General features: G+C 42.4%; 2 protein-coding genes across 2 annotated transcripts in view; both read left to right on the forward strand.

Moving 5' to 3' along the window:
- The window catches only part of LOC125381993, a 56933-nt gene extending 55431 nt beyond the window's left edge, over positions 1–1502 (forward strand). The window contains exons 6-7 of the mRNA XM_048399403.1: positions 910–1031; positions 1482–1502. Of these exons, the coding sequence (XP_048255360.1) occupies positions 910–1031; positions 1482–1502 (143 nt within the window). The remainder of the gene's footprint in view (positions 1–909; positions 1032–1481) is intronic.
- A 529-nt stretch (positions 1503–2031) lies between these two features.
- LOC125371714 (helicase with zinc finger domain 2-like) lies at positions 2032–24213 on the forward strand. Its single transcript, XM_048400439.1, has 11 exons — positions 2032–2136; positions 3463–3526; positions 4274–8105; positions 8366–8454; positions 8626–8763; positions 12591–12734; positions 13236–13831; positions 14787–15005; positions 15572–15728; positions 18580–18747; positions 18993–24213. The coding sequence occupies exons 1-11, from the start codon at positions 2038–2040 to the stop codon at positions 19154–19156; spliced, it is 5670 nt and encodes a 1889-aa protein (XP_048256396.1). The 5' UTR covers positions 2032–2037; the 3' UTR covers positions 19157–24213.
- Positions 24214–24817: the final 604 nt, after the last annotated feature.

The following is a 24817-nucleotide window of genomic DNA, read 5'->3' on the forward strand; positions in this document are numbered from 1 at the left end:
CGCATTCGCTCGTCACGCCGAAGACCCGGGTTCGATTCCCCACATTGTTACAATGTCGAAGCCCATTTCTGGTGTCTCCCGCTGTGATATTGCTGGAATATTGCTAAATGCAGCGTAAAACCATACTCAATCGCTCATGTTTTAAGTGTGCAAAAATGTCTCCTTAAAAAGAAAAGGATATTGACTAATAATAAAACCAAGTTTAAGGAGGCTATTCTTCATATGTGTACCAGACAGCTTGTTACTGAGACTCCCCAGTCTCTATTCATAGGGAGAGGGGAAACATAAGTGTTGGTGGAACTAGAATCAGAGCCACCATTGTGTGACATACCAATGCAGTGGTATGCTGGTTGTATCGGTGTATGTCATGTCACAGTGTGGGAGGGGGATATAGGTTTGGGCTCTGTCCGTCCTGTCTGTGTCCGCTGCTACCAGCCTGCGAGCTGTGTCACATCCCTATGTAATCTAATGCAGGTTATATCATGTTTATTCCACCTGTGTCCTCTGTTTCCAGCCTGCGAGCTGTGTCCCATCCCCATGTAATGTAATGCAGGTTATATCATGTTTGTTCCACCTGTGTCCTCTGTTTCCAGCCTGCGAGCTGTGTCACATCCCTTTGTAATGTAATGAGGGTTATATCATGTTTATTCCACCTGTGTCCTCTGTTTCCAGCCTGCGAGCTGTGTCGCATCCCTATGTAATCTAATGCAGGTTATATCATGTTTATTCCACCTGTGTCCTCTGTTTCCAGCCTGCGAGCTGTGTCACATCCCCATGTAATGTAATGCAGGTTATATCATGTTTGTTCCACCTGTGTCCTCTGTTTCCAGCCTGCGAGCTGTGTCACATCCCTGTGTAATGTAATGCAGGTTATATCATGTTTATTCCACCTGTGTCCTCTGTTTCCAGCCTGCGAGCTCTTTGACTGCGGCAGCTACATTCCCTACGAGCTCTGGGCACGAGCTCTTCACAAGAACGGACAATACAGAGCGGCACTCGACAAAGTGGATTGGGCTAAAAACTGTATTCAGGTATGGTTACATCATAAGTTAGGTATAACAAATTATAGTCTTGGTTCTAAGGCACTGTTCGCATTATCATGAAGTCTGCCGCATGTTTCATTTATATTTCTAATCTTAAAAGAACAATAAAACATTCTTAACTATTCCGTATTAAGAACGCACGACCCCAGCAGTGAAATGCTACAATACTTAAAAACAAGTTACTCCAATATAGCGTGCAGTTACTGCCCTTTACATGCTGTTTATGTGTTACATACAAGTTTGAACAACAACAAAAAACACTGCACGTCTGCACTATATTTTCAAAAGCCATTGCCTGAGAGCCAGTTCTTTTATTTTTTTAAGCCTTACTCAGATATGTTCCAAATTTAAAAGAGATATTCGGTGTAAAGGTGAAAGTGACTTATTGCTTGGGGATGTTGTCATAAGAATATATGGGAAATTGACATTGTGACTCAGGTTCATTTCAAGTTTGTGTGACTATAAGTACTTCTAGGTTGTTGTTGTAGTTCTATGACAGATATCGCAATTTCCTACTGAAGTTATGTTTTTATAGATTCAAACTACATATGAATGACTGATGTTTGAGTGAGTGAGTGAGTGAGTGGGCCAGTTGGGCTTAGCACATTGAACAGTATTGCAGTTATGTCATGATATGTCGTCTTTATATTTGAGGGAAACCTATTAGTTCGGGTATGGGGAAGACAAACTTATAAACATTATCTGGGATTCGAACCCATGACCATAGTGTTCTGGCACACCAAACGGACAGAACTTTGCACAGTGAATTACAGGGCCTTAGACAACTTGGTCAACCATGTGTCTTACTGAGGTTTTAAAAAATTATTTTGGCGCCGCACATACAAATGTTTTTTGAGGTTAGTTTAGATTTTCTGGATGTTCTCTAATATATGGAGGTTCTGCTCATGTTTAATCTGAAGGTTTTTCTTTAAGAGACTAATGCATGTTAACATTTATTTAGGAGGAGAAAATAAAACAGTATCTTCAGAAGTACATGGACCAGCTGCACCAGGAGATGTTCACCTCTACGCAGCAGCCGACGATGGAGACAGATGCTGATTTGTTGACGGGGACCAACATCAGAACCACACAGGTAATCGATATTCAACGTCACATTTTACGTAATTATCTGATTGTATTCATGTCTGTTTACAAACATGTTTACATGTTAATGAATGTGTATCACTTAGCACAATTCTGGCTATTTGACGACAGTCTCTAAATACTCAATCAAGTGATGAGATGATAAACACATGAATTAATTCGTAATCCTGACCTGGATGATGCTCAAGTTATTGACCTCATCTTCTTGTGGCAAATAAGAATAGTAATTCTGTTTTTGTTTGGCAATAATGAATGTAGTATACTGGATATATACCATTCAACTATTGATAAGGATATTGCTTGATACATCAAACTGATTGCTTATATATATTTGTCAATGTTCATGTTCTCCCTCCTTTTAAATGCCTAACAAAGACTGTATTTGTTAGTGGTATGAAGGATCTCAATATCCTTATTAAACGTTGAGTAGCATTGCTACAATAGTATGACCAGCTGAGCCATTAACTGATGAACTGGTGTCAGTCCACCTGATGTCCCTCCTCTGTCAGTCAATACTACATCATCCATACTCCGTGTTTCACACTATTGTCGGTAATCCTTGTGGTCATGTTGAAACTGCTTTGCAGTATTTCATGTTATAGAAACAGTAAGTTTCTTGACAGGTTAAGCTGATGTTTTAACTATTATAAGCATAGGAACGACTTTATTTGAAAAAGAGGGTTGCATTTTGTGTGTTTTTTATTTTAAATTTTTTTTTTTATTCAATTCAGTATATGACATTACAGAGTTATACATGGAGTAGCACGCATTTTGTGATTTTGATAATTTGCATTCAGTAACCATGTAAGTTTGTTCAAAAGATGTCAACATATGTGTTAGTCAGTCAGTTATATGTTTACTCATAGTACCGTATTTCCTCGGTTAAACTCCAAGCTTGATTAAAGGGCAGGCCTTGTTTAAAGGCTGGGTATTTTTTGGCATGAATTCTCCCCATTATAATCTCTGAGTAATGATTGAAAGCTATACTTTTACTCCTTGACAGAATCACGTGGAAATTCAATGTCTAGAGCTGACAGATTCTTCTTTTGTTCCAGAGAAGTGTACAGTACCGATGATGGGTCTGGGTGAATCTTTAGTTGGATATTAAAATGATAAACATCGGTCCCAGAATAGATGGCAGGCCTTGATTAAGAGCAGGGGTAAGGAGTGTCTGACAGAAATATATGATTGGGCATTTAATGGAGGAAATATGGGATACCTGCTCACCTATGATGTGTCTGCATGTGTCTGCACCCCCTGTGGATCTGCGAAGTCATTATTGTTGTCACATGACCAGAACCTACTTGTGTTACAGTTGCAGCAAGCACGGGCGCAACAGGCAAAGAATGCTCACGTCAAGAAGAAAAGGCAATCCAGACGTAAGTTTAAAACTGTTTTGTGATCTAAATATGTACTGAAACTTTAGAGTCATACTGTTATCCTTGTATCTTCTATGTATTTTATGACCTGTCAAGGAAGACACATGGACCATATAATCTGTCAATAAGATATTGTCACAATGAAGATAGATTTATATCTATACGACAAACAAAAAGTTAAGGACCACCCAATTCTTTCAAATAACTATAGTTAATCTGTGATGTCATTACAGGTTAGTTATAGTTATATGAATGAGTCCTTAACTCTGTTTAAATAGTATAGTTATGGACTCTCTATGGACCCATGTGAGATTCTGTTGAATAATATTTGTATTGCCCATGCTTATTGTAAGATGTTTCTGGAATGGGGCCCACTTTTGCAAAGTCATAGCAACATGACAATCACAAATATATGTAGAAGTGTATGAATTATGACAGTAGTAGGAGCCAACCATAATAAGTATTTAGTGTTTACAACGTAATTCCTGTCTGATAGTGAGCCATCTGAACTGAACTCAGTGATTATTGCTCATGTTATCAACCCCATATCTGCCTTCCCCAGACTTAATTATCTGCTTGCCATCAGAAGACTTTGGTGTATGCTAAGACTAAAAATGATGCTGCTGGTAAAATTTGATGTAGGACTAAGAAATAAGTAATAGGCTGATTGATATATCTGTAGTATTGCAGACTAGAACAAGATTTGCTCCTGGTTCACAAACAACTCTCCGCTTCTTGTTTTAACAGCAAGACGAGAACACGTGGAACCCATCCAGGTTAGTCACACTGACTGGCTCAAAGGTGGAGCAATGCAGAAGGGTGAACCAGGATACCGAACGTCTAATGGCTTGTCACTTCCTTTTGCTGGACAAGCAGGCAAGGACCCCTCACAGCTCAATGTTGACAGCAACCCTCTTCTGCAGTACACAGCCTGGGACACATCGAGTGGGGATGATGGATCGGATCTTGAGGATGCTTTCGAGCTTCGAGGATCACCCTCTTCTCAACATGAAGAGAAAGAGCCAGAGGTGACCAAAGTCAAGGCTGAAAAGTCGGACAAGACATGGTTTGAAGAAAGTAAGGAAATGTATGACAATGGTGATGTGGACACAAAGATTACTTGTGGCATGGGGATGGATGTGGAGACTGAGAGCATCGAGGCCAAGCAACAGAGCAGGGCTCCTTTCTATAGGCCGCTGGAACCCGACTTTGAGTTGAGACGACTCATGGCAGCCATGCCTGAGAAGTACAAGCAGTGTAAGATACGGTTTGAGTCATCTCACAAGGCTGTGTGTAAAGTGTTGTCAGGAGGGGAAACCTACAATGATATTGAGATTCACGGGAGGTCCAAGTTTGGCCAGACGTTCAATAATGATGAGGTTTGTGTGGAGGTTCTGTCAGAGCCTCACTCCCATCCTGCGTCTGGTCATGTGACTGAGGAAGATGACAAGGCGTATGGACGTGTTGTTGGTGTCCTTAAAAGCAACTTCAGGGAAGAGAGCCATACAGTCATGGCCTGTACGTGTGATGATGATGAAGGGTTTCTCATGCATCCCCTTTGCAAAACTGTGCCAAAGATTCATGCCTTGAATGGTGTTACAAAGAAGAAATACCCTTCCTTGTCCAAATACAGGATTGATACATATGAAATCAATGAGAGTGGACTCCGATACAAGAAATATTTTGATGTGAAACCAGGACTTAGAGGAAGGTATGTGTTCCTGGTCGTCTATCTCACCTGGGGCATCCACTATGTGTACCCTCTTGGAGCAGTGGTAGACATCATTGAGTGTGGCACCGACTTCAATGGAGGTCTCAAGATCCTGGAAATGCAATATCAGGTTCCAACCTACTTTTCTCAAGACACAGTTGCTCATATTGGTAAAATTCTGAAGAAGAGAGACACTGTTCTTGCTGACGGCAGAGTTGACTGCACAGGGCTTGAAGTTTTCACAATAGATTCTGCATATTCAAAAGATTTAGATGATGCTTTGAGTATCTCTGCCAAGGATGACCACTATCTGATTGGAGTCCACATTGCTGACGTGGCCTCAGTGGTGAAGAAAGGGGACCCTGTTGACAGTGAGGCACAGAAGAGAGCCACAAGCTTCTATCCATGCGAGTCCAGGACTCACAACATGTTGCCTGAACCATTGAGTGAGGGCATGTGTAGTCTGCTACCAAATGAAGAAAGACTTGCATTGTCCATTTTCTTTCACATTGAAAAATCAGGAAAGCTTGTAAAGGAACCAACAGTCATGAAAACAAAGATTAAATCTTCCTGCAAGTTGTCATATGAAGATGCTCAGAAAGTTATTGAAAATGAGGAAGTGGATCATGTTTCACAAACTCTGAAAGACAATATCAAACTGCTTCATGAAATTGCCCAGAACTTGAGAAAGGACAGACTTAAAGATTCTAGGTTTGCTGTTCCATTTGAAGATCCAAGATTTATTGAGACTGAAATCATAGAGCAGAATATTGAAGCCCATGCACTCATTGAAGAGTTCATGATCAAAGCCAATACATCCATTGCTCAGTGGTTGAGAAAGAAGTTCCCAAATTCCATCCCCATCAGATGTCAGTCTCCACCATCTATTGAGGATATCCAAAAATTTGTCCAGAATGAGGATAAGTTCCTGGACCTTGTTGTGAACCTGCAGGGACGAGAAGTCTTACCTGGCAGGACGGTGGCATCAGGAAACTGGGTAGCCAAGGGCAACACAGTGAGAAAAGAGCCTTTGCCAGTCCAGAAGAACATCTGGCTTCAGATTCTTGATGGGGTTCATGATGAAACCCTGACTAAAGCTGTAAGGAATATGTGCAAAGATGAGGTCCACCCTTTCCAAACAATTGCTCTTCAACACTGGCGACATATGGAATCTGCAGAATACAAATGTTCAATGCTCTCTGAAAAAGAGCTGGATCACTTCTCTCTGAATACAAAGATATATACACATTTCACATCCCCTATCCGGAGATATGTGGACCTTATTGTACACAGACTGGTGCATGCAGCTCTTGATGGGAAATCCTGTCCCTACTCATCATCAGAAATAGCTGACATTTGTGCCTATATCAATGATGCCACTTCCAGACAGAAACACTTCAGCAATGGGTGCCAGGCTTTGAAGAGAGCTGCAAAGATTTCGCAGAGGCCAATGGTATTTAATGCTGTGGTGGACAAGGTCTCGGACAGTGGAGCAGAGCTCTGTATCCCCTCTTTGAAGCATTTGTCCAGCAGAAGCAAGGAATTACCCTTCAACTTGATGGACTTCAGTAAGAAACCAGAGGAGAAACAAGATCCTTGGTCAACAAAGACAATCGTTACAGGAAAATGGAAGAAAAGGCTGTATGACTGTACTGGATGTCCAAGCCAGCTGATGTATTCAAAGATGCTGGAAAAGCAGCAAGGATTCAAACAGAAGCAACGGCCAAAACAAGTCGTGTCTATTGTGAATCCTAATCAGCATGTGTACTTTGTGGACACACAGACCTGGGCAAAGATGTTGAATGCATTGTTCAGCCAGGACCACAAAGCATTGAAGAAAATGGTCAACAGTCAACCCAGAGAAGGACAAGATTTGCCCACTGGAGCACCAGTGAGGGACATGGTCACCTCAGAGCATGGAGATGGTTCCATCAAGTTCCACCACTGCAAGTTTACTCTCTGCTTTACACCCGGACGTGTCATCAAAGTTCAGATGGTTGCTAATCCAGAGAAGGGTTTACTCACTCCACAAGTGAGATTGTTTCAGGTTTGCAAGAACCTCAGTCTGTGTCTCAGTCACATGGAAGATCCAGTTGGTGTGTTGAGTAAGTATGCTACAGAATCGACCAAAAAGAACATTGAGTCAATATCTGAGTATCAGAGAACATGGCTGCCTCTTCTGGAAATGGAATCTGCGACATCTGCAGTTCGTAGTGAAGAGAACATCATCATCAACAATGTCAACATCGAATTCAAACGCAACCAAGGTAAAACAAAAACCTTCTACAAAGGGACATTCACTTTTCCATCTAGTTTTGTGCATGAAAGGTGCATTGAGTTTGGAGGCAAACCTTTGGAGAAGTTGAAAGAAGAGGGAGACGACGATGATGATGAAAGGGACAACTTTGGGCGAAGGGAGTTCTCCTCAATTGACTATCTCTGCATACGAATCAAGATTGACCAAAATAGACCTGAGTCACGGGAAACCTATGATGAGGAGATCTCAAACAAGGTCATTGAAGTCCCTTGCCCACTGACAAAAGAAGGAAGGCAAACGAAATCCTCAAAGAGGAGTAAGTCATCAGAAAGGAGGAGGTCTAGGAGGAAAGCAGAGGCTGTTGAGTGTGCCTTGAAGAAGAGGAAGGTGTCTGAAGGATGTGGAGCTGATGTCTGTTCACAGGCAGACACCTACACGTGGGTCGGTCATGCTCAGATCATGAAAGTGAGGAGAAAGAAAGACAAGGACATGGAATCAGATTATGTGACGGTCACATTCAGCTTAAATGCCAACAGTGGTCCTGTGCCAGACGAACTCTATCCCAAGAGTACAGGCACTGTAGAGGTCATCTTCAAGTCAGAAGTTGACAGGTAAGAATATGATTGTGTTGTTCTGATTTGTAACAGTAACTAGTTTTCACAATAAATTATTTCAGTATCTGACTTTTTCAGGAGTGTCCTTTGGGTGTATGAGTGAGTGATTATTGCTTTACTCTGCCTCAGCAATCTTCTCAGTTCACAGCATGTTAAGGTATATATGACCAAGTGACACCAAGTGACATGCACACAGCATGTTAAGGTATATGACCAAGTGACTGTAATGGTCAGTAATAATGTTAACTCTGTTTCAGACGTACAATGAGAATGATACAAAGCTTGAGTGGAGACAAGTTAGATTTAGCAAGCTGTGTTGCATTGCACAGGAGGCCTCCTAAACTGGGTGAGTAAATATTAAACATAAATATTTTCTTTTAAAAAACAGAAGAAAACTATTACAATTGGTATATCACAGATACAACTGTCCTTGATGGTAACCAGTAACCCATTAGCTATCAGGCTCCAGCTGCTTTTGCAACCAATCGTAATGCATATGTAACTCTTATCACTACAGACAAGGACAGACTGGACTATGGCAAGAAGATGGAGAAAGAGGTCCCAGTCCAGGGTCTGCCTCTCAATAACACCAAGCAGCACGAGGCCATAGACCGGGCCCTCAGTTCCAGCTTCACCCTCATCCAGGGGCCACCAGGTAGGCGGCTTTGTCTCACATCCTTACGCTGTCTCACTTACTTATGCTGTCTGGTCTCAATTCTTGTCTGGTCTCACTCTCTGCCTGGTCTCACTTGCTGTCTTGTCTTACTTGCTGTCTGGTCTCACTTGCTGTCTTGTCTCACTTGCTGTCTGGTCTCACTTGCTGTCATTGTCTCACTTGCTGTCATTGTCTCACTTTCTGTCTTGGCTCACTTGCTGTCTGGTCTCACGTCCTGTTATTGCCTCACTTGCTTTATGGTCTCACATCCTTACGTTGTCTCACATGCTGTTATTGTCTCACTTGCTGTCTTGTCTCACTTTCTGTCTTGGCTCACTTGCTGTCTGGTCTCACTTGCTGTCTGGTCTCACTTGCTGTCATTGTCTCACTTTCTGTCTTGGCTCACTTGCTGTCTGGTCTCACGTCCTGTTATTGCCTCACTTGCTTTATGGTCTCACATCCTTACGTTGTCTCACATGCTGTTATTGTCTCACTTGCTGTCTGGTCTCACTTGCTGTCTTGGCTCACTTGCTGTCTGGTCTCACTTTCTGTCTTGGCTCACTTGCTGTCTCACTTGCTGTCTTGTCTCACTTGCTGTCTGTTCTCACTTGCTGTCTTGTTTCACTTGCTGTCTGGTCTCACTTGCTGTCTGATCTCACTTGCTGTCTGTCTCACTTGCTGTCTGGTCTCACTTGCTGTCTGGTCTCACTTGCTGTCTGGTCTCACGTCCTGTTATTGTCTCACTTGCTGTCTGGTCTCACTTGCTGTCTTGTCTCACTTGCTGTCTGGTCTCACTTGCTGTCTGGTCTCGCGTCCTGTTATTGTCTCACTTGTCGTCTGGTCTCACTTGCTGTCTGGTCTCACTTGCTGTCTGGTCTCACCTGCTGTCTGGTCTCACTTGTCGTCTGGTCTCACTTTCTGTCTTGGCTCACTTGCTGTCTCACTTTCTGTCTTTTCTCACTTGCTGTCTGTTCTCACTTGCTGTCTGGACTTACTTGCTGTCTCACTTGCTGTCTTGTCTCACTTGCTGTCTGGTCTCACTTGCTGTCTGGTCTCACTTTCTGTCTTGTCTCACTTCCTGTCTTGTCTCACTTGCTGTCTTGTCTCACTTGCTGTCTCACTTGCTGTCTGGTCTCACTTGCTGTCTGGTCCCACCTGCTGTCTGGTCTCACTTGCTGTCTGGTCTCACCTGCTGTCGGGTCTCACCTGCTGTCTGGTCTCACTTGCTGTCTTGTCTCACTTGCTGTCTGGTCTCAACTGCTGTCTGGTCTCACTTGCTGTCTGGTCTCACTTGCTGTCTTGGCTCACTTGCTGTCTTGTCTCACTTGCTGTCTGGTCTCACTTGCTGTCTGGTCTCACTTGCTGTCTGGTCTCACTTCCTGTCTTGTCTCACTTGCTGTCTCACTTGCTGTCTGGTCTCACTTGCTGTCTGGTCTCACCTGCTGTCTGGTCTCACTTGCTGTCTGGTCTCACCTGCTGTCTGGTCTCACTTGCTGTCTGGTCTCACTTCCTGTTATTGTCTCACTTGCTGTCATGTCTCACTTGCTGTCTGGTCTCACGTCCTGTTATTGTCTCTTTTGCTGTCTGGTCTCACTTGCCGTCTGGTCTGACTTGCTGTCTGGTCTCACTTGCTGTCTTGTCTCACTTGCTGTCTGGTCTCACTTTCTGTCTTGTCTCACTTCCTGTCTTGTCTCACTTGCTGTCTCACTTGCTGTATGGTCTCACTTGCTGTCTGGTCTCACTTGCTGTCTGGTCTCACATGCTGTTATTGTCTCACTTGCTGTCTGGTCTCACTTGCTGTCTGGTCTCACGTCCTGTTATTGTCTCACTTGCTGTCTGGTCTCACTTGCTGTCTTGTCTCACTTGCTGTCTGGTCTCACTTGCTGTCTGGTCTCACGTCCTGTTAATGTCTCACTTGTTGTCTGGTCTCACTTGCTGTCTTGTCTCACTTGCTGTCTGTTTTCACTTGCTGTCTTGTCTCACTTGCTGTCTGGTCTCACTTCCTGTTATTGTCTCACTTGCTGTCTGGTCTCACTTGCTGTCTGGTCTCACGTCCTGTTATTGTCTCTTTTGCTGTCTGGTCTCACTTGCTGTTATTGTTATTGTCTCACTTGCTGTCTCCCTTGCTGTCTTTTTTCACTTGCTGTCTGGTCTCACTTGCTGTCTGGTCTCACGTCCTGTTATTGTCTCACTTGTCGTCTGGTCTCACTTGCTGTCTTGTCTCACTTGCTGTCTGGTCTAACTTCCTGTTATTGTCTCACTTGCTGTCTGGACTCACTTGCTGTCTCACTTGCTGTCTTGTCTCACTTGCTGTCTGGTCTAACTTGCTGTCTGGTCTCACTTGCTGTCTGGTCTCACTTTTTGTCTTGTCTCACTTCCTGTCTTGTCTCACTTGCTGTCTCACTTGCTGTCTGGTCTCACTTGCTGTCTGGTCTCACCTGCTGTCTTGTCTCACTTGCTGTCTGGTCTCACCTGCTGTCTTGTCTCACTTGCTGTCTGGTCTCACTTGCTGTCTTGTCTCACTTGCTGTCTGGTCTCACTTCCTGTTATTGTCTCACTTGCTGTCTGGTCTCACGTCCTGTTATTGTCTCTTTTGCTGTCTGGTCTCACTTGCCGTCTGGTCTCACTTGCTGTCTGGTCTCACTTGCTGTCTTGTCTCACTTGCTGTCTGGTCTCACTTTCTGTCTTGTCTCACTTCCTGTCTTGTCTCACTTGCTGTCTTGTCTCACTTGCTGTCTGGTCTCACTTGCTGTCTGGTCTCACCTGCTGTCTGGTCTCACTTGCTGTCTGGTCTCACCTGCTGTCTGGTCTCACGTCCTGTTATTGTCTCACTTGCCGTCTGGTCTCACTTGCTGTCTGGTCTCACGTCCTGTTATTGTCTCACTTGTCGTCTGGTCTCACTTGCTGTCTTGTCTCACTTGCTGTCTGGTCTCACGTCCTGTTATTGTCTCACTTGCCGTCTGGTCTCACTTGCTGTCTGGTCTCACGTCCTGTTATTGTCTCACTTGTCGTCTGGTCTCACTTGCTGTCTTGTCTCACTTGCTGTCTTGTCTCACTTGCTATCTTGTCTCACTTGCTGTCTGGTCTCACTTCCTGTAATGTCTCACTTGCTGTCTGGACTCACTTGCTGTCTCACTTGCTGTCTTGTCTCACTTGCTGTCTGGTCTCACTTGCTGTCTGGTCTCAGGTCCTGTTATTGTCTCTTTTGCTGTCTGGTCTCACTTGCCGTCTGGTCTCACTTGCTGTCTGGTCTCACTTGCTGTCTTGTCTCACTTGCTGTCTGGTCTCACTTTCTGTCTTGTCTCACTTCCTGTCTTGTCTCACTTGCTGTCTTGTCTCACTTGCTGTCTCACTTGCTGTCTGGTCTCACTTGCTGTCTGGTCTCACCTGCTGTCTGGTCTCACTTGCTGTCTGGTCTCACCTGCTGTCTTGTCTCACTTGCTGTCTGGTCTCACCTGCTGTCTGGTCTCACGTCCTGTTGTTATCTCTTTTTCTGTCTGGTCTCACTTGCTGTCTGGTCTCACTTGCTGTCTTGTCTCACTTGCTGTCTCGTCTCACGTCCTGTTATTGTCTCACTTGCCGTCTGGTCTCACTTGCTGTCTGGTCTCACTTGCTCTCTTGTCTCACTTGCTGTCTGGTCTCACTTCCTGTCTGGTCTCACTTCCTGACATTGCATCATTTGCTGTCATGTTTTCATTATTTGTCACTTCTGTCTTTGTCTCAATCTGCCACCGGATTCTGAGATATTTTTTATATCAGCACATTATATTAAAAAGCAGATCATACCATTGGATTTCTCCAATCATGCGTTGCTATATATCCTGCAGGTACAGGTAAGACATACACTGGGATCAAGCTGGTGTACCTCTTCAACAAGATCAACAAGTTCCTTCACCTGGAGGGTGTAGACGACCAGAAGAAACAGGTGCTTTTCTGTGGGCCGTCCAACAAAGCTGTGGATCTTGTAGCATGTAAGTCAGAATGTTAAAAATATATTTATTGTTTCTTAATGAGACTGACTCTTTAATGGAAGGTGAAATGCTGGTATTACATTTAATAAAGCATTGGGAGAAGTTTGCACTGAGTTAATGCTTTTGATGTTGGGTAATATCAGTTGTCAATGCAAGAGAATAACCAGCCTAGATTATCTGCCGAAAACAGATTCCGTTTGGCATTAAGGGCACAAAAGCTGTGAAAATTATATGAATGGACCACTGAAAATCAGGTGTATGCTTGCCAGTTTTCCATCTGAAAACAAATATCAAATTTTCATGTTTGGCTTCATGATTTTGAAACTCTTCATGACTTGATAGTAAATCTTGAACACATGTTATGATCTATAGTCGTACAATTCTACAGTTGACTCTGCTTTTAAGTAGAGATTTCTTATGACAATGGAAATGTTTGTTGTTTCTTTGTTGATATCTTGTTTAACAGTGCAAATAGTATTTTATTGAAACATTTATTCCTAGTTCTGCTGTTATGTCGACTTGGAGATGCTTGTCCCAACATCATCCGCCTCTACGGCAGCAACATCGTGGCTCAGGACTACCCTGTGCCCAAACGCAACTTCATGTCCAAGAGGAGCATGCGAGGCCTGCGATCTGACCCCAGACTCTTCGATGTGTCTCTCCACCACATGATACGACAGTCAGGCAAACCTCATGCCGAGGAAATAAGGATGTATGATGTATTGTTCAAGACCAATCCAGAAGCCGTCACTCCGGGCCACATCAAGAAGTATGGGAAGCTGGTGTACATGGCCTCATGTGAAGAACTCAAGAAGTGCGATGTGATCCTCTGTACCTGCCCAGTCGGTGGGAATAGGAAGGTGGTCCAGTCAACACGCATCTTCCAGCTCATCATCGATGAGAGTGCCATGAGTCCAGAACCACAAAGCATGATTCCTATCATTGCCACCAAGGCCAAGCAGGTTGTCCTGATAGGAGATCACAAGCAGCTGCGGCCAATTGTTCAGTGCAAGCAGGCTGCAGAATTGGGGCTGGATCAGTCGCTGTTTGAGAGGTTTGCTACTGAGGCTACATTCCTCAACACTCAGTACAGGATGGTAAGTTGTCATTTTACCTGTGTGAGTCAGAAATGGTTAAATCTACGCTGCAGTGAACAATATTCCAGTTGCATCATGGCAACAATTGAATAACTTATTTTATTGTAGCCAATACCCCACTCAGACACAGTATACTGACTACGAGACGACCAGTCCTTGTTTAGCCCCTAAATGCCGAGCGCCAGACAGGGTAACAACAAGTACCATCTTTTAACGTCTTTTGGTATGACTCGGCCGGGGATCGAACCCCGGAACTTCCGCTCTCCGGGTGGACGCTCTACCACTAGACCACGGGGGCGGTCTCATAAAAAGATGTGTGTCAACTATGTCTGGTACATGTCATGACTTGTCAGGTTGTAGAGGTTTGTGAAACTCACAACCATAAATGATGCCTGTACATCAATTTACATCGGAAATTTAAACCAATGACCAGCACATCCTGAAATAAGGCTTAAAAAAATAAAAGACTTGCTTCTTCGGCAATGGCTATTGAAATCATACTGCGGGCAGGCGGTGCTTTTGGGTTTTTTTCTTAGTTATTCAACTTTAATGTAACCAAATAGACAGTTGTGTAACCAAATACAATTAACTGGGAAAGGGCCTCCCTACATAGATGTATTCCTTAATGAGTATATTACTGGAATTCAGTATTTGACCACTGTTAGACTTGGAATATTTAAGGATTTTTTTGTTTAAAAAAAAAAAAAAATGGAAATAAAAACTAAACGTGCGGTGAATGTTTTAATGCAGGCGGTGCCTGAGAACCAAGACTATTATATTTTTGTGTCCTATTAAGAAATGGAACTTAGCAAATATAGTGCTGGACCCTTATAGTTTGACCACAGAATCATCTGGCCTACCCTTTTTGAACCTGAAACAGTCATAATTCATATATATTTAACCAAAGAATGTCATATTGTCCACATGCCCTCAAGGAGTGTTTGTTTTGTTACAGCACCCTCGCCTCTGTGACTTCCCATCAGAAGAGTTCTACGATGGTAAACTTACCACAGGTCCATCTTGGACATGGAAGTGTGAGCCCCTGGCCGTGTGGCCGGTGCCGGAGGTTCCCCATGTCCTGTGCCATGTGGAGGGGGTGGAGGACAGCCTCAGTGTGTCCACAGAGGAGGGCAATGAACAGTCCAAGTCCAACAAGGCAGAGGTGGACAAAGTGGTCAGTACAATAATTTCATAGACAAAACTAACGACAAAAAAGTGGTCAGTGCTCTGACTTAATAATTACATAATTACTTTTTACTTACTATTTAGATAATGTACACTTAAGCCAAAGAAAGTGGTCTGTGAATTACTTACTATTTATATACATGTAAACTTAAGACAAAGAAAATGTTCAGTGCATTACTTACTATTTATAATCTTAAGACAAAGAAAGTGGTCTGTGAATTACTTACTATTTAAATAATGTAAACTTAAGACAAAGAAAGTGTTCAGTACATTACTTACTGTTTATATACTTAAAACAAAGAAAGTGGTCAGTGCATTACTTTCTATTTATATACATGTAAACTTAAGACAAAGAAAATGTTCAGTGCATTACTTACTATTCATAAACTTAAGACAAAGAAAGTGGTCAGTGCATTACTTACTATTCATAAACTTAAGACAAAGAAAGTGGTCAGTGCTCTGACCTAATAATTACATATATGTGTAAACTAAGAACGTAGGAAGTGGTCTGTGAATTACTTACTATTTACTTAACCCTTTGCCTTGGTTGTTCAGGTTGAGGTGTTCAGCTGGCTGGTTCAGAAGGGTGGAATCTCCCCTCGCTACATCAACATCATGTCGCAGTACAACGCCCAGTGTACCAAGATACGCGAGGCTCTGTCCAAGTACCACCATCAGAGTCTCAACGTCAACACTGTTGTGGCCAGCCAAGGTAAATACTGGGGCTGGGGCTAGTCCAAACTTACTACCCATGTACCCCACCCCCAAGTATCCGACACTACCTGGGTACCCTACCCCCTAGTACCCGACACTACCCGGGTACCCTACCCCCTAGTACCTGACCCTACCTGTGTACCCTACCCGTGTACCCTACCCCTAGTACCTGACCCTACCTCTGTACCCTACCCCTACTACCTGACCCTACCCGTGTACCCTACCCCTAGTTCCTGACCCTACCCGTGTACCCTACCCCTACTACCTGACCCTACCCGTGTACCCTACCCCCTAGTACCTGACCCTACCCGTGTATCCTACCCCTACTACCTGACCCTACCCGTGTACCCTACCCCTAGCACCTGACCCTACCTCTGTACCCTACCCCCTAGTACCTGACCCTACCTGTATACCCTTCCCCCTAGTACCTGACGCTACCCGTGCATCCTACCCCCTAGTACCTGACCCTACCTGTGTACCCTACCCCCTAGTACCCGACCCTACCTGTGTACCCTACCCCTAGTACCTGACCCTACCCGTGTACCCTACCCCCTAGTACCCGACACTCCCCGGGAACCCTACCCCCTAGTACCTGACCCTACCCGTGTACTCTACCCCCTAGTACCTGACCCTACCCATGTACCCTACCCCCTCGTACCCGACCCTACCCGGGTACCCTACCCCCTAGTACCTGACCCTACCCGTGTACCCTACCCCCTAGTACCTGAGAGTACCCGGGTACCCTTCCCCCTAGTACCTGACACTACCCGTGTACCCTACCCCCTAGCACCTGACACTACCTGTGTACCCTACCCCCTACTACCTGACACTACCTGTGTACCCTACCCCCTAGTACCCGACACTACCCGGGTACATTACCCCCTTGTACCTGACCCTACCCGGGTACCCTACCCCCTAGTACCTGACCCTACCCCTGTACACTACCCCCTAGTACCCGACACTACCCAGGTACCCTACCCCCTAGTACCCGACACTACCCAGGTACCCTACCCCCTAGTACCTGACCCTACCCGTGTACACTACCCTCTAGTACCCGACACTACCCAGGTACCCTACCCCCTAGTACCTGACACTACCCAGGTACCCTACCCCCTAGTACCTGACCCTACCCGTGTACACTACCCCCTAGTACCCGACACTACCAGGGTACCTTACCCCCTAGTACCTGACCCTACCTCTGTACCCTTCCCCTAGTACCTGAACCTACCCGGGTACACTACCCCCAGTACCCGACACTACTTGGGCACCTTACCCCCTAGTACCTGACCCTGCCTGTGTACCCTACCCCTAGTACCTGACCCTACCTGTGTACCCTACCCCTAGTACCTGACCCTACCCGTGTACCCTACCCCCTAGTACCTGACCCTACCTGTGTACCCTACCCCTACTACCTGACCCTACCTGTGTACCCTACCCCTAGTACCTGACCCTACCTGTGTACCCTACCCCTAGTACCTGACCCTACCTGTGTACCCTACCCCTACTACCTGACCCTACCTGTGTACCCTACCCCTAATACCTGACCCTACCTGTGTACCCTACCCCCTAGTACCTGACCCTACATGTGTACCCTACCCCCTAGTACCTGACCCTACCTGTGTACCCTACCCCTAGTACCTGACCCTACCTGTGTACCCAACCCCTAGTACCTGACCCTACCTGTGTACCCTACCCCTAGTACCTGACCCTACCTCTGTACCCTACCCCTAGTACCTGACCCTACCTGTGTACCCTACCCCCTACCCCCTAGTACCTGACCCTACCTGTGTACCCTACCCCTAGTACCTGACCCTACCTGTGTACCCTACCCCTACTACCTGACCCTACCTGTGTACCCTACCCCTAGTACCTGACCCTACCTGTGTACCCTACCCCTACTACCTGACCCTACCTCTGTACCCTAGCCCTAGTACCTGACCCTACCTGTGTACCCTAGCCCTAGTACCTGAACCTACCCGTGGGACCCTACCCCCTAGCATCTGCACCTACCTGGATACCCTACTCCCTAGTACCTGAACCTACCTGGGTACCCTACCCCCTAGTACCTGACCCTACCCAGGTACCCGCTGTAGGTCTCAAGAGTTGGGTTCAAAGTGTATGCTTGGGTATCGTTTTCCAAAAAGTATTCAGATACATGTATAAACGATTTGGTTATGCATACAGTGAAGTTGACTAATGTGTACATCGTCAGAAAGAGTCTCATAAGTGACTTGTAATGTAACTATGGAGTTCTGGGTAACTTTTGTCATTAAATACTATATCACATGGGTCTGGGTAGTACTGTTGGTACTACTCAGGACGCACCTGAGCCAAGTACCCGAGCTACCCGTCCCAGACCTAGTACGTGCAATTTCCAAAATCATAAGATTTTAATAGGAGTCCATTGTATGATTCTGACAATATCATAAGCATGCGTTTCTGAATCACTATCAAATGAATCCATCAATGGCCATTCCAGTTGCAATATTAAGTTAAATGAAAGAAGGCCACCTCTGTTGTCCAGTGGATAGAGTGGCAATGCGTATGGTGCCCTGTTGTTACCCTGCCTGAAACATGCAAGAACTGGTCGGCTCGGAGTCGGTATTCTGTGTCTGAGTGGGGTATCCCTGTTGAACTGGCATGGTATCTAACCCACAAACGCACACGCACATGCATTAGCAACATGGACATGCACAGGCACAGTGATGGTGTTGGCAAGGTCAAGGTTACTGCTTTCAGAAGCATAAACATCATTATTCTAACCTGAAGCCACAATTTGGGACTTCCTCATCCCTTACTGTTTAAAACAGCACTTAACCCAACTCACCCATTCCATATTTGTCCCACAGGAGGCGAGTGGCACTACGTGATCTTCAGCACGGTACGCTCTCTGCCCCATTACAAGATAGAGAAGAACCCTACACTGGGCTGGAGCAAACACAACCTCGGCTTCATCACTGATGCCAACCAGGTTAACGTGGCGCTCACCAGATCTCGTAGAGGACTCATCATCATTGGTAAGGATGAAATCTCAAACTTGAAGGAATGTTTTGACATAATGAACTCAATGTCAATGAATGAATCACATACTTTGAGACAAGCAAATAGCCTATATCTTACACAATAGATATGGTTGTAGTTGTAAATAGAAAATGTAATTGCAGGTGTAGTAGTAGTTGTAGTAGATGTAGTAGTAGTTGTAGTAGATGTAGTAGATGCACAAGGTGATGTAAAGACAATGATGGGATTTCTTCATTTACAGGTAATGAGAACTTGCTGCGAAGTGACAAGATCTTCAAGAGACTGATCGAGAAGTACGAGAAACAGGGATGTCTGGTAGATGGCAGCGACTTTCCGCGGAGATACCGGCGAGATCATCAAAGACGACGACCTCCGGTTCCAGGATTGGAGTGGAAAACAGCTTAAGTGCTGCACTTGCTGAAGCAACTGAACATTCAAACAGTCCTGTTGTAAAATGAATAAGAATTCATTTCATGGCTGTGTTGTGAATCTGCTATCAATGACTGAACATTTTTGTCTTAGTGTATTCAACATTTTAGTGCTATTTGTTTTATTTCTATTACCGTTACAAACATCTGCATGCACTGTTATTGTGTTTTAAATATCTAGTGAATGTCAAGTGATTTGAATATCATCTGACAGTTTTGGGTCCAAAATGCAATTTGTAAAATATATATTTTACTTATTTTAATTTTTATTATTGTTGTGTAAATATGTACATTTGTGAGTAAACTTTGATGTATTGTAGAAGCCTGCCCCATTTGCCTATTTAGAGAACATGGTAGACACATGTATGTCAGGTATCTTGGCAACCAGAATAGAACACAAACACACACACGCACAAACACACACACACGCAGATGGGTCAATAATCTACTGGCACATTATCAGACTTGTGCTAAATATTCCCTTATTTTCTGTAGTATTCCGAAGAATGTTTCAAAGGCATGACTGATCATTTAGACTGAAATATTTACGTCAGGATCATTGATTGAGTTTTTTTTGTTAGACATGTTGAATCTTCATATGCATTTGGGGCCAATATTTGTTGTAAAATACTTCTTTATATAAATATACACATGTATGTATTCCAACTTTTTGTAAACACCATAACACCATAAAGCCTTTGTAATGAAAATGGATGTCACACCATTTATTATTTGGTTGACATGATGATGTAACTGTACATAATTTTGACATATGTTTCTTATTGTACTGGATCTTGCCATCTGTTCTCAGTGGGTACTTGTTACGACTCTTGGCGTCCTTGTAATAAGGGGTGTCACGATACAGGTTCCCCATGATACGATACGTATCTCAATACAGCAATACCGACTTTATATGAGTATATTTAGAAGCAACCTTTTTAATTACATATCACATTCACAATTATGTGTTCTAACCACTATCAGTTGATTATTTTGTAAAATAATAATACTTAGAAAAGGTTGATTCTGTTTATTCAAACAAGTGTCAGAAACTAACAAATTTTCGTATGTGTCAAATTTGGAAAATATGATGATATTTCGATTCGAATAGAAAAATCAATCGATACGCGAACAAATGGATACTGATTTCAATAAAATTTTGTATCAATATATATTTACATGTATCTCATATCGTATCGTGAGAATTATCTACCAATGCATTGGTACAATCGGTGAATCGTGACATCCCTACTTGTAATCTCCCTTGAGAAATGGTCAGCCCCTCAAGCAAGGCCACATTTTATAGTTTTCATACACTGCTATGAACAATCTTGCACAAAGATATGTATATTCCTCCAGAGCCTTTTTATAGTTTTGTACCGAAATATATTCACTATATCTTTGTAGCATCTCACTCAAAATGTAAATATATACACTGTACCAAGTGATCATCTCAATCATGACGTAAAGACATTTTGTACCGAATGAGCATCCCTCGGGGTGGTGGGGTAGCCTTGTGGTTGACTTGACATATCAAACGTGTAGGTTCTATTCCCACAAAGGTGGTTAAAGACCTGGTTTCGATTCCCCACGTGGGTACAATGTATGAAGCCCATTTCTGGTGTCCCCCGCCGTGATATTGCTGGAATATTGCAAAAACCATACTCACTCACTCACTCTTGCCACAAATATATAGAGTGTGAAGCATTCAGTGTGTCCATCACCATGTATGATAATGCTTTCACTGCAAGACAAAACTCATTCTTTGTTCTAATCCATGACAAAATGATAAAAAAAAATGTCCCTTTTTGTAAAATATCCAATGACAAAGTCTTTTCGCAGTACAGATACCATTCTTTCCTCCTGGCATCCCAATAAAAAGAATGACAAAAAAAACAATTTTGTTTGTAGGCATTGCATTATGTGTCCAGTGTGAAACCGAGATTGGGTTTCAATATGGGTAATTGCTGTGTTGCACTGGATGAGCTTGAAGATAGCAAATGTTTGTGTGACCAGATTCTAAACTACCACAACTAATTTGGAGCAAGAAACATGTCAGTGAAGCATATGTATGCCATTGTGTGTGATGTAAATGTCTTATAAGATCAACTTCTATATTTTAAAAAGTGCTGGTCTTAACATGAATTTTTATGATTATGTTTTTGTTTTACTATAATATCAACAGGCCATAACTGTGATATCGATCTTCATTGCATGTGAGCCTTATGTAGTCCAGTCTGGTAAAAGGTCTTTTACATGTGTCATACATACCGTATTTGACGTAATAAGCGCCCAGGGCGCTCTCAAAATTAGAAATAGGGGGCTCTTATAGAATATAATTTTGATGAAAAAAACCAGAGTTTAAAGATAAATTTCGTGGTTTATGCTGACAGTCTGAAATGTTTATATGCGACAGATATATGTTTCAAGAATTTGGAACACACGAATGCGTATTATACAAGAATAAATAAGTCTTGTGTACATTGATCAATCGGAAGGGGTGCTAATTTGGATTGTTCACTAGCCAATATATTAGCAAATATCGCCATGGGCGCTTATTAGAGCTGGACGCTTATTACGTCGAAAACGGTATTTAATAATATTGATACATGCAGCTGATGCACTTACATCTGTTGTGGAGGCGCTGGGGTAGGATGATGGGTCAAGCAATGCTCATATGGCCTGGGTCCGAGTTTGATTCCCATGGGTTTGAAGCTGATTCTTGGTGTCCCGTGCTGGAATTTGATTGGATTTTTGCTAAAAGCAACATAAAATAATCACTATTTCTGTAGTGCCATGTTTGTTTGTATTCTTCGGATGTGCCAATAATGTTTGTGTGCTTTGTCAACTTGCATGTCTTTCACAGTGTATTATATTAGATGTGTCTCACTGAGTTTATCATGTGCAACATGTATATGTATATATTTTCATTTATATTTTAACTATGTTGATGTTGGACCCTGAACTCTGTCCCTAAACTCAGAATCTTATGATGACATTACTTACTTTGTTAAACAAGGATTGTACGAAAACACGTGTTCTGTTCTTTTGAACGACTCTATTAAATTGCCAAAATGAGTTCCTATTAGTATGTAGAATCTTACTTCCATATCTTCATTGGGAGTATGGGAAATGTTTCAGTAGAAATTTATTTTATTGTTATTTGTTGTGTCGAATATCAATATTCCTTCAATTGTGTTTAATGTGTTGACATTGAAAATTGACTCACATCTTCATTAATGTCTAAAGAATCTTTGTATTGGGGATATTACATCAAACGACTTGCCTGCCTCTACTCAAAATATCTAAAATCTAAAATATCTAAAATATTATAAGGATGGATGCACGTGGGTTTCTTATTTGAGATATTGTTCACTTACTGTTATTAGTATTATTAACTGAATCTTTTCACTAGTTACAGTTTTACCCTCATCATATTCACTCATTGTTTTTTTTATCATTGTGATGTTGTTTAGGAACATAAACTTACTGTTATTAGTATTAAACTTATTAACCAATTTGCCATCTTTTCACTATTACATTTTAACCTTCGTCATACTCAAGTTATGCAACCATATCATAATGTAATATGACAAAAACTGTGATTTTTCGATTCTCCATTTTGTTAATCCTATCACTACTGAAAGGTATGTTTGAATCTTGTTCCTACATTAGGTAGTGTTAAATGTCTGAGGCCTGCATCACATCAGGCTTCCCTCCCACATCAAGCTGACCTGCTGTGATATAACTGGAATACTGTTCAAAGTGGCGTCAGCCCAAACTCACTCACTCTGTATCAAGCTCAGCTCCATAAAAACTAGATTCTATGTTTATTTCTTAAAAAGGAGAAGGAATTCTTCGCTAATTGTATTTCTTGTTTTATCCTGTTTCAGAATTTGCCCAAAAAATTAAATTTGATGCAAAATATTTATTCATACTTAAATCGGTCCCTCAGTTGTCATTACATGTATAACAAATCTGAATTCCTTCCATCATCAACCATGTCTGACAGGGATGTTTCATGAAAATGCATCATAGACATTGTAAACTTAAATATCTAATTGGACCAAAAATCTTTTGACATTTCAAATTATATTTCTCCAACAATAAAACATTCTCCATGTCACCCATGTGATAATGGACACGAACAATCAGAGAAGGGCTGAAGTGTTGTGAATCTTTTGTCCAGATACAGTTAATCATCCAATACATTCCATTATACACATCATGTATATCCCCTGTCATCGTCCACCGACAGCATTGTCCACGTTTGAACCCGTCCATTTATATTTTGTACAAAAGACTCATGTAGTATTGCATACATGCACATCTTCTCTGGGGATATACAGCATCATCCTCTTATATGATTAATAATTATTGTTATATGTAGATGAGGTAACAGGTTTACTTCAACTAACAAATATTTTTATTTTTTAAATTTTTTATTACTCTTTTGTTAGAGCTACATAATTATCACTGTGAAAACAATTAGCAGTTAGCAAGGCTGTGTGTGGTCACATGTAGGTGACATGGCAGCTGTTATATGAAGTGAGAATTCATCCTTGCACCTTCATATATACTAACTGGTAATAAACATTTATATATCACTACAGTCGTTGACAGTAACTTTAAGATGCAAACATCTTTTACTCTACTTTTGTTTGGAGGAACTCTACTCTTTCCACTGTTTGGTTAACAAATTTGTTATTGAATTGTTTGTGTATTTATACAAATGTATTTCCGTTTATTTTAGAGTTTTTTCCTTCATTTAGCACCTTGATGTGAATCATCTTTGCTGTAATATCAAGTAAAGAAACAACCTTTTGTGCCATGCTTTGACTACTCAGTTGTCGATGCTTTCACAGAAAAGTATTCGGTAAATCAACAGTTAATTTTATTTTATGACTTTAAAACGGTGACCTTTGAATCTTATAATTTAATGAGACGTAAATTTATATGTGTCATAATTATTCTTATATATGTTTATATATGTTTGTCAGTTTCCACAAAGGGAAATAAAGTGGTTTTTTTATCTTTATGTTGTTTCATTTCAAAACTTGGTCCAGCTATACCTCAATAACTGTGTTGTGAGTACATGCGTTTGGTTTAATACGACCTTGAACAGTATTTCAGTTAAATCGTGAGGCTGATCTGAGACGTTTGGTGAAATCCTGTAACCATGTAACTCACAGTGGGTAGACTAGACTTTAGTGGTTATGTACTAAGGTAATTAGCCTGGGTCAAAGACTTGCTCATGTTCAAATATTTAAACAGCTCTCCATGGAATCCTCACATCTTAGGCCTACTGTTCTTATAAATAAAGCGACAAAACCCTTCACATATCCACTAGAAATCGCTGCATAAAGCAGAGTCGATTGTACAATTCCGACTATATCATGAGCATGTGTTTATGAATCACTATCAGTTAGTAATGATACCATGTGTTCGCGAAGAGGTGAGCGTATCCTGTCCTACCGATGACACTCGTCACAAACACAAAAAAGGCAAATCAATTGTTCACCTGCAAAACAAAACAAAACATGGGAACACATGGTACAAGTCAAAATTGCATCGGACATCATTTTCGACACGGGCACGTGTTAACATGTACAAAGCCAAATCCCCATTCATATGAACA

The sequence above is a fragment of the Haliotis rufescens genome, unplaced genomic scaffold (assembly GCF_023055435.1).
Source record: "Haliotis rufescens isolate VD_foot unplaced genomic scaffold, xgHalRufe1.0.p SCAF_2, whole genome shotgun sequence".
Classification (NCBI taxonomy): Eukaryota; Metazoa; Mollusca; class Gastropoda; order Lepetellida; family Haliotidae; genus Haliotis; species Haliotis rufescens.